The sequence below is a fragment of the Apodemus sylvaticus genome, chromosome 11, assembly GCF_947179515.1.
Source record: "Apodemus sylvaticus chromosome 11, mApoSyl1.1, whole genome shotgun sequence".
Lineage (NCBI taxonomy): Eukaryota > Metazoa > Chordata > Mammalia > Rodentia > Muridae > Apodemus > Apodemus sylvaticus.
In genome coordinates, this window is record NC_067482.1 from 65211072 (window position 1) to 65226401 (window position 15330).

General features: G+C 37.2%; 1 protein-coding gene across 1 annotated transcript in view; it reads right to left on the reverse strand.

Annotated features, from left to right (window-relative positions):
* Ncapg (non-SMC condensin I complex subunit G) overlaps positions 1-14639 on the reverse strand; it is a 29438-nt gene extending 14799 nt beyond the window's left edge. Inside the window, exons 1-11 of the mRNA XM_052199200.1 lie at positions 14402-14639; positions 13497-13700; positions 12621-12849; positions 10573-10718; positions 10225-10309; positions 8960-9152; positions 8337-8486; positions 6582-6722; positions 5099-5222; positions 3648-3731; positions 3195-3374 (exon numbers count right to left, since the gene is read on the reverse strand). Of these exons, the coding sequence (XP_052055160.1) occupies positions 3195-3374; positions 3648-3731; positions 5099-5222; positions 6582-6722; positions 8337-8486; positions 8960-9152; positions 10225-10309; positions 10573-10718; positions 12621-12849; positions 13497-13700; positions 14402-14512 (1647 nt within the window). The 5' untranslated portion in view covers positions 14513-14639. The remainder of the gene's footprint in view (positions 1-3194; positions 3375-3647; positions 3732-5098; positions 5223-6581; positions 6723-8336; positions 8487-8959; positions 9153-10224; positions 10310-10572; positions 10719-12620; positions 12850-13496; positions 13701-14401) is intronic.
* Positions 14640-15330: the final 691 nt, after the last annotated feature.

Below are 15330 nucleotides of genomic sequence, written 5' to 3' on the forward strand. Positions count from 1 at the left end.
AAAACAATGGCTTCATGAAATTCTTAGGCAAATGGATGGAACTAGAAAATATCCTAAGTGAGGTAACCCAATCACAAAAGAACACACATGGTATACACTCAATAATAAATAGATATTAGTCCAGAAGCTCAGAAAACCCAAGATACAATTCACAGACCATATGAAACCCAAGAAGAAGGAAGACCGACCGAAGTGTCAATGCTTCAGTGCTTCTTAGAAGGGGGAATAAATACTCATAGAAGGAAATATGGAGACAAAGTGTGGAGCAGAGACTAAAGGAAAGGCCATCCAGAAACTGCCCCACCTGGGGATCCATCCCATATACAGTTACCAAACCCAGATGCTATTGTGGATGTGGTAAAGTGCTTCCTGAAAATAGCCTGATATGGCTGTGTCCTGAATGGCTCTGCCAGAGCCTGACAAATACAGAGGAGGATGCTTGCAGCCAACCATTAAACTGAGCATGGGGTCCATGATGGAGGAGTTGGAGAAGGGACTGAGGGAGCTGAGGAGGTTTTCAGCCCCATGTGGGGAGAAACAGTGTCAATCTGCCAACCCCCACCCCCACCCCCGGAGTTGCCGGGGACTGGACCACCAACCAGAGTGCACATGAAGGGACCCATGGCTCCGCCCACATAAGTGGCAATGGATGGCCTTGTTGGACATCGGTGGGAGGAGAGGTCCTTGAGCCTGAGGATATTCAATGCCCCAGTGTAGGGGAATGCCAGGGTGGGAAGACAGGAGTGGGTGTGTGGGTAAGGGAGCACCCTCACAGAGGCAGGGGGGAGGAAGAATGGGATGGGGGTTTCTGAAGTCCAACCTGAAAAGGGGAAAACATTTGAAATGTAAATAAAGGAAATATCCAATTTAAAAAAAAAAATGTGTGGCCCTGTTGGAGTAGGTGTGTCATTGTGGGCATGGGCTTTCTAAGTGTCTGGAAGTCAGTATTCTCCTAGCAGCCTTCAGATGAAGATGTAGACCTCTCAGCTCTGCCTGTACATGCCTGCCCGGATGCTGTCATGCTCCCGCCTTGATGATAATGGACTGAACCTCTGAACCTGTAAGCCAACCCCAATTAAATGTTGTCTTTTTAAGACTTGCCTTGGTCCTGGTTCATGGTGTCTGTTCACAACAATAAAACCCTAAGATACCTCCCAATTGTCTTCTTAGCTAGTATCTTACAACAATGAAAAATCTAACACATTAATTTTATTCATGTCTCTAGTTGATCTATTTCTTCCTGTAGGAAAACTAGCAGCATTCTACATGAGGTTATGAATTACAAACCTCTCAAACATATTTCTAAAGTTTCCTGATTATATCATCTATTATATTAGAATTATATTACAATAGAATTATAGCTCTCAAATAAGACAAAAGACAATAAATGTTCAAAGTAACTCAAAAGAGAATATTTATCAGATTAATCAGGCAGGCCAGCTTTACAAATACTTTATCTTTTGGGGTCAGGTGACATTAGGACAGAGCTGGCAATCAAATCTAGGGCCTTCCTTATGCTAGCTAAGCAGTCTCATTACTGAGCTTCTTCTCCTTTTCTTGGATTTTTGACCCAGATTTTCTCCTTGACTCAGAGTACTATTACAGATAGATACCACCACACTTGGCCAAAGATATTAATTAGAAAATCTTTAACTTTATTCTTAGATTTTTGTTTAAACTTGCTTCTCAAATTAAAAGCCTACAATAAGCCACAGAGTATAAATATATAAGTAAACTATAAAAATAAATGAGTTTATTTATTATTCTCACTGGGAAGGTGAGGTGTTATTTATGAGTAGAAAAGGATACACAATCAATTTTAAAACTCTCTTTAGGTAAACTATGCAGCACTCTCTTAAGTGCTGCCCAAATCAAAGTGCGATTATAAGTATATTCAATGGGCTAGAAAGATGGTTCGGTGGTTAAGAGCACTGACTACTCTTCCAGAGGTCCTGAATTCAATTCCCAGCAACCACATGGTAGCTTACAACCATCTGTAATGGGATCTGGTGCCCTCTTCTGATGTCTGAAGACAGCTATAGTGTACTTGTATAAATAAAATAATCTTTAAAAAAGAAAACATAAGTATGTTCAATACAAAGACAAGACCTTTAAAAATATAAAATTCACAAACTGATATCATTCTATCTTGGACTAAAATTAATTCATGTGCAAAGTCTATCCTTTTATGGAATTAATTTTTTTATCAAACATCTAAGTTAAAAGACAAAAAAAAAAAAAAAAAAACCCTTCAAATTCTACTCAAGTGTTTCACTAACAATAAATAACAAAGCTATGACTGGAAAGATGGCTCAGTGGTTATGAGTTCTTGCTGTTCTTGCAGAGGACCAGGTCCCATTCCCAGCACCCACACAGTAGTTCACAACCACCTGAACTCCAGTTCCTGGGGATATGATGCCCTCTTTTGACCTTAAAGGGCACCAGGACCATAAATGGTACACATGCACACATGCAAGCAAACACTCGTACACATTAAAAAAATTTTAAATACACAAATTTTAAAACAGTAACACAGCTGCTTTTACATGCAGATGTACATTTACCAAGGAAGAGAGCAAATCTCAGTTAAAGTATTTCTTTATCAAAGACATGTTTTCTTAACAACAGAAAGTCTACAGACCTCCCACAAAAAGGGAAGATGGATGCAATTCCTTTTTAGACCATTCAAGAAAAATAAATAAGATTTCCAAGTAAACCACTAGAAAACTAGTTTCCCCAAGAAGGAAGAAACTATTCAAATCCCAGGGATTAATATGACAAAGAAACAAAAATTTTCTTATTTTCAAATTTCCAAATGTCTAAATTTCCAAAAATTTAGCTTTAAAACTAACGGGTATTTTTTAAAGTCCAGAAATGTCTGGCCTGTTGTGATCTGCCCCTTTAATCCCAGCACCAGAAAGGTAGAGACATTAAACAATGTAAGTCTAAGGCCAGCTTGATCTACATGGTGAGTTCCAGACCAGCAAGCGCTAAATAGTGACACTGTCTCAAACACTACAAATTCAAAAATATAAAATAGAAATTTTAAAAAGAAAGTTTATTTTTCATTTTTATTCATGGTATTGTCACAACTCCCTCCAAAGTAAATAAATTATGGCAGTTTAATGAATTAACAAAAATAAGGTTTGTTAAAATAAGAATAGTTAAAATTTAATATGAAAAATGACATATACCTTTTCTGTGTGGACTTCTTTAATTTCAAGTTGCTCTGTCTCTTTTAACAGGTTTATTCTGGTATCTTCCAATGTTTTTATTTCTTCTTTTAATTTTGATGCCTGATCAAAATCTTGTACAGCAATGCAATTTTCCAAAGCTTCTTTAGCCTCAATAAGTTTAACTTTTATTTCAGCCATCTAAAAATAAGAAAGAAATTGATCCTCTTCACAAAATAAAAATTAATATGAAAATCTGTCACAATATCTCAAAGACTCGGAATTTAAGCAATCAAACATTAAGATTCCATTTTCCTGAAACAGATCAGAAAATCTGTTATAATCTGGTAACAATTTGCATGTCCTTATAGTATAATACCTATTGACTTGGCTTTATGAAAACACAACAAAACAGTCTAGCAAAAAGAAACAATAGCATTACTAAAGCACTTCTTTAATTTAGGAGAGACTTACCTTGAGTTCTTTCTTTCTTGTATCAGATGGATCAACATGAACAGTAACAATGGGTGCACGAATCTCTGAGATAATTTCTGTGACCTGATAAAGTTATAATTCAAAGTACAAGCTGTAATCTATGCTTTATAGTAGCAAATGCAAACTGCTACATCAAATTCTAAACAATACATACAGATATACATATAACAATACAGGTTAATCTATATTGCCAACCTGGCTGGATTTGAAATCACTCAGAAAACACACCTTTGGGCATGCCAGCAAGGGTGTTTTCAGAGAGGTTTAACTGAGGGAAAACTAAATGTGTATGACCATCCCACAAGTTAAGTAAAAAGGCAGAAAGAAAAACCAGTCTGAGCACTAGACTCATCTCTCTACTTCCTGTGAACAAAATGTGACTGACCAATTGCCTCACGTTCCTGTACTTTTCTCAATAGCATGCTTTTGCCACCATGATAGACTGCACCCTCATGCCAAAACAAATTCACTCCCTCTTTCTTTTCTTTCCCTTCCCCACTTCCTAAGTTGCTTCTTGTTAGTTGTATTGGTTACTTTACTTATTGTGGTGGCAAGAACAACTTAAGGAATCATTCATTTTGGCTCACAGTTTGGAATTAGCAGTCCACCATAGAGAAGATGGGCTGGCCAAAAGAGCAAGAAGTACCCAGTTACGGTGCATTATAGTCAAATAAAAAGAAAGAAAAAAAAGCAAGGAAGGGGAAAGCTGATACCCAGTTTACTTTCTCCAGAAGCTCAGAACTATAGCTCATAAAATGGGCCACTCACACCTCACCCAATCTAGAACCTTTCGGATATACCCAGAGGCTTGTCCTCTAGTTAATTCTAGATCTTGTCAAGTTGACAATGGTAATTATTACAACAGGTATTTATGGTCATAGCAACAAGACAGCAACTAATACAAAGAGTGAACAATAAAACTGAATCATCTAGTCAGATGTATTTTTTGACTAAAAAGTAACAATTTTCAATTGCATAAATACTAAAGACAAATTATCCCTAGTGCAGTAAAAATGAAATATTGTACCCTAAGATTACTCTCTATATCTAAAATTTTCTGCCTAAAATTCTTAACTCCTTCCTCAGTTCTGTAGAGAAAAAAACATACCAAATATATAAATACTAATAAGCAATGATAATAATGACTTCCTTTCAGAACCACTTGTTCACTAGTTCAGAGTGACTGTTCCCATCTGAGAACTAAGCAAACCTCTTGCTCCTTCCTTCCTGCTGTGCTGACTCAACAATGTAACAGGCATGCTAAGAAAGGAAGACACTTTAAACTGTGTGTGAGAAAGATCTACTCTTTCATTTTTGTAACATGTTGAACAATAAACACGAATACACTAAAGACAAGGGTGCTGAAGAGAAATTAATACTCCTTAATGTTACTAACCAAACTTATCTTTATCAAAAAGAAAAGCACTTACAAACTGTATCCTTTTATTATCATCTGTGATGATGTGGAGGAGTCTCTCAACAATAAAAGAAACTAAAGATATTGGGGTTGTAGGCAGAATAAGAATCTCTTGCAAAATCGCCAGCAGGCGTTTCCTGTAATCAAAAGGATCTATTTTAATTTAACTACTAATATGACTAAATACATTATATATTTTTAACATTTTTTTTCTATATTTATATATGAGTGGGCACACTCATGCCTGGGCCTGAATGTGGAAATCAGAGAAGAAATTGTAAAAGTTAGTTTTCTCCTTCTACCCTGTGGGTCATAAGGATCAAATGAAAATCATTGAGTTTGGCAGTAAGCACCTTTACCCAATGAACCATCTTGTCACCTGAAAAATACATTTTTTTCCTAACATTTCCCTTTACACTGTCATAAATTTTTACTTTTGTTTGTAAGTATAGGTACAAATTCTATACATACAGACTTTAGATTAAAAAAACTCTTACTCTGAAAATTTATTTATAAATATACATATAAATTATATCTCTATACCCAGATCTTTTCAAAACAATATAAACCAAAAAGTTTGAAATTATTTATTCTGACATAATTATACTAGAATTATATACATATATACCAATACATACATGCATATATATCCCATCATGTACTACCACGATGTTTTAGTACCACGAATCTGATTGAGGCCTTACAAAATCATAATGGAGCTAGAAAATATGTAATGGTATAGTAGCCCTAGTAATGCTGTACTTCAGTGCATTTCTCCGGTAATGCTGGTATAAACAAACACACCTTGGAATATGTATACAAACAAGTATAGTAAAAACAATTATATACAATTTTGGAGAGCTAGGATAGTTACATCTAATCATATCAAACCAAAACTGTATTTAAAAATAAGAAATTTCCCAGATGGGGAGGAATAATACTACCCTCTAGACAACTCATGAACTCCCAGGAAGTATAGTTAACTGAGTAAAAACAGCCAGTCAACAGTCCAGTGTGGATGGGATAGGGACTCCTGAGGCCCAACACCCCAACTGAGTTAGTATTGGCAGTTAATAGCTACTAGAGGAGAAAGAATCCTTTTCCTTCTGGGGTGCAGCTGGCAGTAGGCTGCCCATGCTCTGGCTGAAGGCCACATACCCAGGCACATTCAGACTACTGTAACTGGGCTCAGGTAATTTAAAAAAAAAAAAAAAAAGGCAGAGGGAGCTGAAGGTAGAAGAAAACATGGTAACTATCAAAGGAGTGGGAATAGTCTTGAGATAGAAATGATCAAGATATATTGTATAGATGTATAAAATTACAAAATAAAAATAATTGTTTAAAAAACCTGATTTATCAAAGGATGATAATATCACCTTCATTGTTGGTACTTACACTAAAATTAAAATCAGAACCATTATCTTTTAAATCAAGGTAAAGTTCATAAATATATGAAACTAAAGAAAATTAGATCAAATGTTAACATTTAGACATACCTTCCTCCTTCTTCATTAGTATCCAAAGATTTTATAACTAGAATCAATTGCTGACCTATGAATTCTCTTGTCATCAAATTTCCAATGTAGGTAAAGTCACCTTTCTGTTCTTCATTAACTACTGGGAAGCCCTGTATGTAACTAAAGCAAACAGAATTAATAAAGTAGATGTAAATCAGTGGGAGAGCACTGACATAGCACACATGAGCCACTATAAAATCATCCAACACCATATTCCAACACAGAATTTTACATAGTTCAAAAATTTTAAAAACCAGAAAACAGTACATATACTATACTTTCAAAAAAGAAACCTACATGTGTATTTAAAACATGTATAGAAAGAGATTTGACAGTGGACTTCCTTAATTATTTAGCTCTTTAACTCTACAATGGTTGATGGAAGTAGGGAAACAAAGAATAAATTTACCTCTACATTTGAATTCTGACAAGAATATTTTTTTTTATAAAATTTTACAGTGAAGTAAGTAGAAATTATATTGTCTTAGTTGGGCTTCTATTGTGATAAAACACCATGACCAAAAGAATCTTGAGAAGGGAATGGTTTACTTCCTATTTCATATCACAGTCCACTGAAGGAAGCCATGTCAAGAACTCAAGCAGGGCAGGACCCAGGAGGCAGGAGCTGATGCAGAGGCCATGGAGGAGTGCGGCTTACTTGTTTGTTCCCCATAGTTTGCTCAGCCTGATTTTTCTACTGAACCAGCACCACCAGATAACAGATAGCATCAGCCACAGTGAGCTGGGCTCCCCCAAATCAAACATCAAGAAAATGGACTTGTCCACAGGCCAGTCTACTGGGGGGCATTTTTCCAGCTAAGTTTCTCTCTTTCAAAATGACTTCAGCTGAGGTTAAATTGACATAAAACTGGCAGGCAGGTATATCAAAACAGAAAATTTAGAAAAATAAGAAAAATAAAACTTTTAAAGTTATATAAGTTGTTTTATTTCATTTTTAGTATGTTATTAATTGAAAAGTACTTATAATAAAATTGGCCATACATCTACACCTTATGGTTCTGAAACTAATTATGATGGTTTGTACATGCTTGGCTCAGGGAGTGGTGGCACTATTAAAAGGTGTGGCCCTGTTGGAATAGGTGTGGCCTTGTTGGAGTAGGTGTGGGCTTTAAGACCCTCAACCTAGCTGCCTGGAAACTAGTATTCTGCTAGCAGCCTTCAGATGAGGATATAGAACTCTCAGCTCCTCCTGCACCATTCCTGCCTGGATGCTGCCATGATGATAATGCACTGATCCCGTGAACCTGTAAGCCAGCCCCAAATACAGGTTGTCCTTACAAGAGTTGCCTTGGTCATGGTGTCTGTTCACAGCAGTAAAACCGTAACCAAGACACTAATCCATGCACCAAATCTAATCATCATGATACCTGTTTTGTATAGCTTGCAAATAAAGAATAATTTTTTAAAACTGTTATATATGAATATTAGATAAAATTCAAGAAAAAGTCAGTGAAATTTTACCAGGGAAAAGTTACCCTCATCAGCTGCTAATATTGAGTCACTGTGACAGGGATAGTAAGAACCTGAGTGTACACTTTTAGTATACGAACCATGCAACAAATTCTTGAAGCCATTCAATAAACATCCCCATTCATACCTACCTATACAAAAATAGTTTCTAAATTGTTTGCTCTGATGACTTTGAATAAGAAGACTATAAAACTGGTAAATATAGCAAGGTAAGTACAATTTAAACCAAAAAAAAAACTTTACCTCAGTAAGTACTCAGCATATACTGCAGGCTCTGGCAAAATCTGCTCTAAAAACTCTTCACCTTCATCTCCCTTTGATTTCAAATATTCACAAAGGGTGCGCCAGTACAAAGCAATTTCGGGAGTTAATGTTTCCACTGGAATCAATTTCCTTCATATGCAAGAGAATAAGAGAAAGCATTATCTTTTCATACAGTTGAAAAACAGAACAAGAATGAACATAAAATGAAGATTTCTTTCAATTACTAAGTCTTTTAATTACTAAGTCATTAATTTACCCACCCAAAAAGAATGAAAAGAAAAAGAAAAAGGAAAAAGCTTAGCCTGAAAAAAGGCAGAAGAGAAAGATTCAAAAGATTTAACATGGCAGGAATGTATATTCGGGGTGTTTTTCAATAGATGTAGTGCAAAAATCCGAGTTGCAAAATGAAAGGGCACAACTAAAGTAATGCCTGATAGACAGTGCTGAGTGAGTCCAGTGCCAGAAGGAAGACACTCATTAAAGAGAAGAGGGGCAGATAAAAGGTACTGAGGGAAGCTGAAAATACAAAGACAAACTCATTTTAAGTGCACTGGTTCAATTTAAATATTCTGTACAATTTAAATAATCAAGTCTTTATATACCTGCCATCATCAACTTTACAAATTCCCACCAGCTCACTGAGAGGAGTCATTGAAAATAAGGAATGGAGAACAGAGACTGCTACATCAGAAGAATTTTCCACATCTAACCGATGAAGCAACTCAAGGATGTTTCCTTCAGTGAGCCGCAGCCAGCCTTGGAGAAGATGCTTCTGCACTGCTTGTTTCACAGCGTCTGGTGAGTCATTTAAATAGTTAGACTATGCACATTCTAGAAGTATCTCCCTGTATTATCCCCAGCTTAACTTTTATTAAATCATTAACATTGAATTTACAATTCAAATAGAAATTATAGGTAGAACAAAGCATGCTAACGAAAAAGATGCAGTATTACTAAAGTCATGATAATGCTTATTTCAAATTGCAAATGAATGAGTTCAGCAATTAAAAAACAAATTCCTGTATCTCCTAAGGAAAAATGTCTTTCTGTTGTCTCCTCCGTGAACATTATGCATAAGAATGTGTGAAATCTCTATCATTTCACTTGCCGATTGACTCCAACTATTACATGAATTCTGTTTGCAGTATTGAGTCACAATATACTTTACTAAACCAATGATTTTCTTTAAGAAGTGATTCTCAACCTTCCTAACACTGTGGCCCTTTACTACAGTTCCTCATGCTGTGGCAATCCCCAACCATTAAATCATTTTCATTGCTACTTCATAGCTGTAATTTTTCTACTGTTATGAATCATAATGGAAATATCTGTTTTCTGATGGTCTTAGGCGAGTCCTGTGTAAGGGTTGTTCGACACCCAAAGGAGTCACAACTCACAGGTTGAGAGCTGCTGATTTAAGGGCATCCTAGTCAGTCCTCTGACAATGCTCACAAATTCAAGTGTGCTTTCTTAGTACAGCAAAACCAAGACTAAATGGCTTCCTAAGCGTTAAGAATTTTTAGACCATCCTTCAGAAAAGCAGATTCCCTAGTTTAACATATGAGAGGGTGGGGTGTCAGTTCATTCCTAATTGTTTCTAATTCACAGAACACATTTATGTTGTTATAGAAAAACAGGACAGTACTGTTTAAGAAAGATGAGGTAAAAAGATTCTATCAGATGCTTGCATAAGATTTAGAATAGTCTTCCTCTCGCTAAAGTACACAAGTCTGAATGAAATGCCTTGCTCCTTCAAAACACCAAGATCTTTAAACCCCAAAATGTTTCAACTTATTTATGGAAATGATAGTTTTATTAAATTCAAGTCTCATTTCAAAATCCAATGTTTATAAAATGTGTATCTTACCTGATCTATCATTAAGACCTTGCTGAAGAAGCAGTACTCTCTGAGCAATGGACATAGCTCTCAAGTGAACTTTCTCAGCTAACACCTTAGAAATGTAAATGATGGCCATTAATCTCAATATACTTTAGAGGTGTCTTACTTATAATTAGTGCACTCTTCTGTAAATTAACCCAATTTTTTAAACTGTCTGTTAATATACTTATTATAAGAATACTCTAAGTTACCTATATTCTTCAAAAGTCCTAAACTAGAAAAATCAGTTACCAAGGTTTTTCCAAAATACCATAAAATGGTTCATCTTTCAAAAACATGCCTACAGAAGACACTGAAAGACACTGAACTAATTACCTGATAAGCCAGCTTTCTGACAGCATCCTTTATATCCTTTGTACGTCCTACAATTTTTGGCAAAGTCTTTGCTGATGGTGCAATACAAGATAACACTGCACGCCTAACTTCTGAATTTGAATCATTTTCAATCAAAGTAACATATGCTAAAAAATAAAGCAATGCATTTTAACATTAATAATGTTAAGTCACAGAAGTTCCACATTCTTTCATTTTTAAACAGATAGTAGTTTTATATATTCACTTCTAGCAAAAAAATTAGCATTTCCTTCTGAAAATAAAATTATAAATTATTAAATATACTGTGATTGAAAATTAACCTCAATAGTCAGATGACAAATAGAGTAGGTAATTTATTTTAAGTTGACATGGTTTTATATAAGGACCTATTATTTTGATTTATTTTAAATTTTACTATAAAATGTTACAAAACAACAACAAAAAAAAAAAAAAAACACCCAGAAATTAACCAGACACAAAGACTATACAATTCAATCAACTTCTACACAGTTAGAATAGTTAGCTACCCAGAAGGGAAACGATGGAGGTTCACATTTAACTTTACACTGTTAATTTTGAGAAGGTATAGGTTCATGAGTTTAATATACTTTCACCATTGTTTGAGTATACTCCTCTATATTTTAAAAATACAAACACCTGACTATAGAAAGATTCCGCCAGATTATGCTGGCAGTAGTCTCCTATCTATTTAGTGGATCTTTAGACTACACCAGAAGCCACACTGAATGATTCAACTTTACCGTCCATTTGTCCAAGTATACACTTTTTAACATTACAAAATCACCTAGTAATAACACTTCTCAAAATGTAATCAATCCTTAAACAACTCAGGATGATCAGATGCTGAATTTATGAAGCTGGGTAACAATAACAATTACTAAATAGAGCATCAAACTCTAAAATGTGCTAAAATTAAAGAGGATGTGGATCAATGCATACCTTTATGTCCCGTTACTGACAATATTAAAAGTAAAAACTTTTTAGAATACTTTTCCACCTACCCTAATAGAGCGGAACCCATATAAGTCTATCTCTAAGCATAATTTTACAAACCCTTTCATCTATGCACCAAAGGCATGAATAAGAAAAGTCCTAACACTGGACTTTTTGTTTTGTTTCTTTGGGTTTTTGAGATAGTGTTTCTGTGTAACCATGGCTGTCCTGGAACTCACTCCATAGACTAGTCTGGTCTTAAACCCAGAAGATCTGCCTGCCTCACCCTGCAGAATGGCTGGGATTAAGGGCATGGCACCAACATGCCCTGCCTCTAACAATGTTTTTAAAGCAAAGTTATTGCAAACAACTAGAAGGGCCGTCACCATTCAGAATAAAACTACATAAAACAAAGCATTAAAACATAGCAAAAACAAATATATATCATCCTAAATGATGCTAAAATTAGGAATAAATTTGACGGGAAAAAGACACAAAAATAGTTTGACTCACAAAAAAATGGCAGACAAAATGTAATAAATATGATTGTTTAAAACGTATTTTTTAATGTAAACAGGGCAATTAATTCAAAATTCACTGTAATTATTTCTACCTCTGAAAGAAAGAAATAAAACTAAAGAGCAAGAGGTAAAAGTGCTGATAATATTCTTTCATTTTAAGTTGTTAGATTGCTACTTCCATAACACCCAGCCAGATATAATTAGTAAAACTTCAATACTAGGTTAGGAAAGTGGATCTATTAGTAGAGTACTTGCAATACAAGCCTGAGACCTGACGTTCCAATGTCCAGTATTCTCATGAAAACCTGCCCCAGTAGCAGGTACATACGATCTTAGTACTGCGGACAAGGAACCTGGGGATTCCTGGGGCACTGACCAGCTAGTCTGAATAGATGAGCAGAGATGCTGTGTCAAAAAATAAGGGATAGAGCAATCAAGGACATCTAATTATAACCTCTAGCTTCCACATGAATGTACACATCTACACACTTATGTATACACACACACAAAATCCAAGTACTGAAAAATTAGCAAAATCAACATTGTGAAAAAGATTTAGGAAGCCATACATACCATCCACTACTGGACAGTCATCGTCCTTGGGGTCCTGGAGTCGAGAAAGAGCCAAAACCGCTTGTATTCTTACATTTGGAATCTTATCTTTCAATCTAATAAGCATGGCTTCATTAATTTCATCAAACACGTCATCATCAATTTGGGCATTTTCTGGCATATTTCCAAGAAGTTTATTAATGAGCTGACATACTCTAAATCTGACTGCACTGCTGTTTGCTTCATGAGACTACACAAAACAAATCAAAAGTTACTCCTAGTCATTCTATTCTTAAACAACCAGTATCATTTTTAACTTTATGTTCAAAATTAAAAGTTGACAATACATCCAGGTAGGTAGTGTAGGCCTACAATACCACAGAGAAAAACCACAAGTTCAAGGCCTGTTTGGGCTACAAAGTAATAAGTTCAAGGCCAATCTGGGCAACTTAAAGAAGTCCTGTCTCAAAACAGAGTAAAAAGATAGGTAGATCAGTGAACCAGCATGTGTAAAGTTAGTTTTAATCCCTAGCACTACGGAAAAAAATAGAAATAAGACAATAGCAACTCATTACTTGCAGAAAAGTTATATTATATATCCATAATAGACAGGTGTTACACTCTCAAAAGAGGTCTGAAAAAAATATTTGCTGTTAAAAAATAAGCATATACCTTTCTGTAGGAACTTTACTTAACCACAGAGAGAGAACATTTTCAACGAAAGTGAGAATTTAAACAGTTAAAATTTTAATGCTGGAGTTATCCTTTTATCTTAATGACAAGGTTTCCATAAAAGGCTTATTTATGCACATACATTTTCTCTATCACTGATATTTCACTGTGGAAAATAACAAAAATAGCCAAATCTATTACTTTCCCAAATAGCTTTTACAGTACCTTTAAGAGAAAAGTAAACAAATAATTTAAAATGCCACCATCTTTCTCTTCCTCATCTTCTTCCTGATCAGATTGGTGAAATGAAGTAACAAACTTGGCTGCGAAGTCTATGACCCTCTCCACTGCAGGTTCACGTTTATATACCACCATTGCGTATTTAAGGTAATGAACAAACTCCTCCTGAAAAGCTGTTTTATCACCCATCTGAAAGACAAAAGGTTCGCCTCATTAGCTGCATTAATAAAAATTCTTTATTCCCAACACTGCCACAACACTGCTGAAAGCGTTGGCCAAACTATTTCTTAATAAAGTATCAATTATCCAAACCAAGAAAGGAGAAAAAAAATCTGCACAAACTTCTCTTCAGCATATAATTTGTACCTCTGAGAAAGCACAAAGCATAAATTTGAGCAGTGTAAAATTATCTCACTTTTCTCTCAACGCCTTTGGATTATCGGTATTTTTCTTAACCGGGTCAATGCAAATAAAGCTTAGGCATGAAAAACTCAAAACCAACTTTACTTAGGCCCTCCTAGCATCCGTCAGTTTCCTCTCGGTGTTAACTTTCACATCCTGCTCCATACCCTTAATCACTTTGCTATGTAATTAACTTCCCTTGAACTCCAAAACAATTTGTCCTCGTCACATTCGCTGCCCTGGGAAGCCCCACGGCTACACTCGATACACGATCCTTAGCATTTCGCGGGTGGGTGAAATGATTTAAGCTTAGGAGACGGCTGAAGCATCTTTATCCATTTCCGGAGATGAACTAGAGACCCCCAAAGGAAACAAAGGCGTCTAAGCGTCACTGTGCGGACCAAGTCGCTGAGGACCTGGCGGTGACGACGGATCGCTCCGCGCAGGGGCAGAAGGCTAAGCCCGGGAGCCGAAGCCAGGCGGCTTACCGCGCAGTACGTGCGGCTCAGCGCCGCCACCAGCTTCGCCTGGTTCTGGTGCGGCTGCTGCGCCAGCTGGAAAGCCTCCTTCACGGAAAGCCGCTGCTTCTGCGCCGCCATGACGCCGAGACCGGAACGGTCCGAAAGAGACTGTGGTTCGCAATCCGCCAAAAATTCACTCTCGTCGGCTTCCGGCAGACTGGTCTGCGTTAGCCCGAGTGAGAAGTTACCGCCAGAGTTTTCAAACAACTCTCGCGGGAGGACGAGATCTCACGAGACTTGCGCAGGAGCTGGTGTAGGAGAGCTGACACCTGACCATCCCCGATCTGACTCCACCCTCCGCTCCGCCCCCTCGAGGGCGTGGCCTGCCGCTCTCCCAATAGGAAGAGGTGTTTGTAGGGAAAGCGTGGGCGCGGCCGGAAGTGGTGCTGTCAAGGCGCACACCTGAAGTGGGCGTTCAACTTTCTGAATTAAACGGGTGGCTTTAGGAGTGTTGCGCGAAGCTGTGGTTGGGGGGAGTGACGTGAGAAAGCGGAGAAGTGCTCGGAGCCCGCCCCGGCTGCCTGAAAACGGGTAAATTCCGAGCGAAGGAGACGTTTGAGCGATGTCGCGCGGGGCCCACTCGTGGCTTAGGGATGTCAAAAGTTCTCGAGGGCGTCCTGGACGAGGGCGTCGGCAGTCCTTCGGACGCGTGGGTCCCGGCGGGAACTGCCTGCCCGCGATGAGACAGTTTGGGGGACCTGGGAAGTGAAGGGCAGGGGCAATTTAGGCTGCAGCCGCTTGGAGATGCTCCAGCTCTACAGATCTGCCTAACAACTCTTCTAAGCAGAGGCGAGCGCAGTCAGCTGGGACATAGCGCACACCACTCCAAAACCATAATAACTTGGAAAACATAAATGCAGCCAACTAGTCCATCCATATTGGAAATCTACATTGGT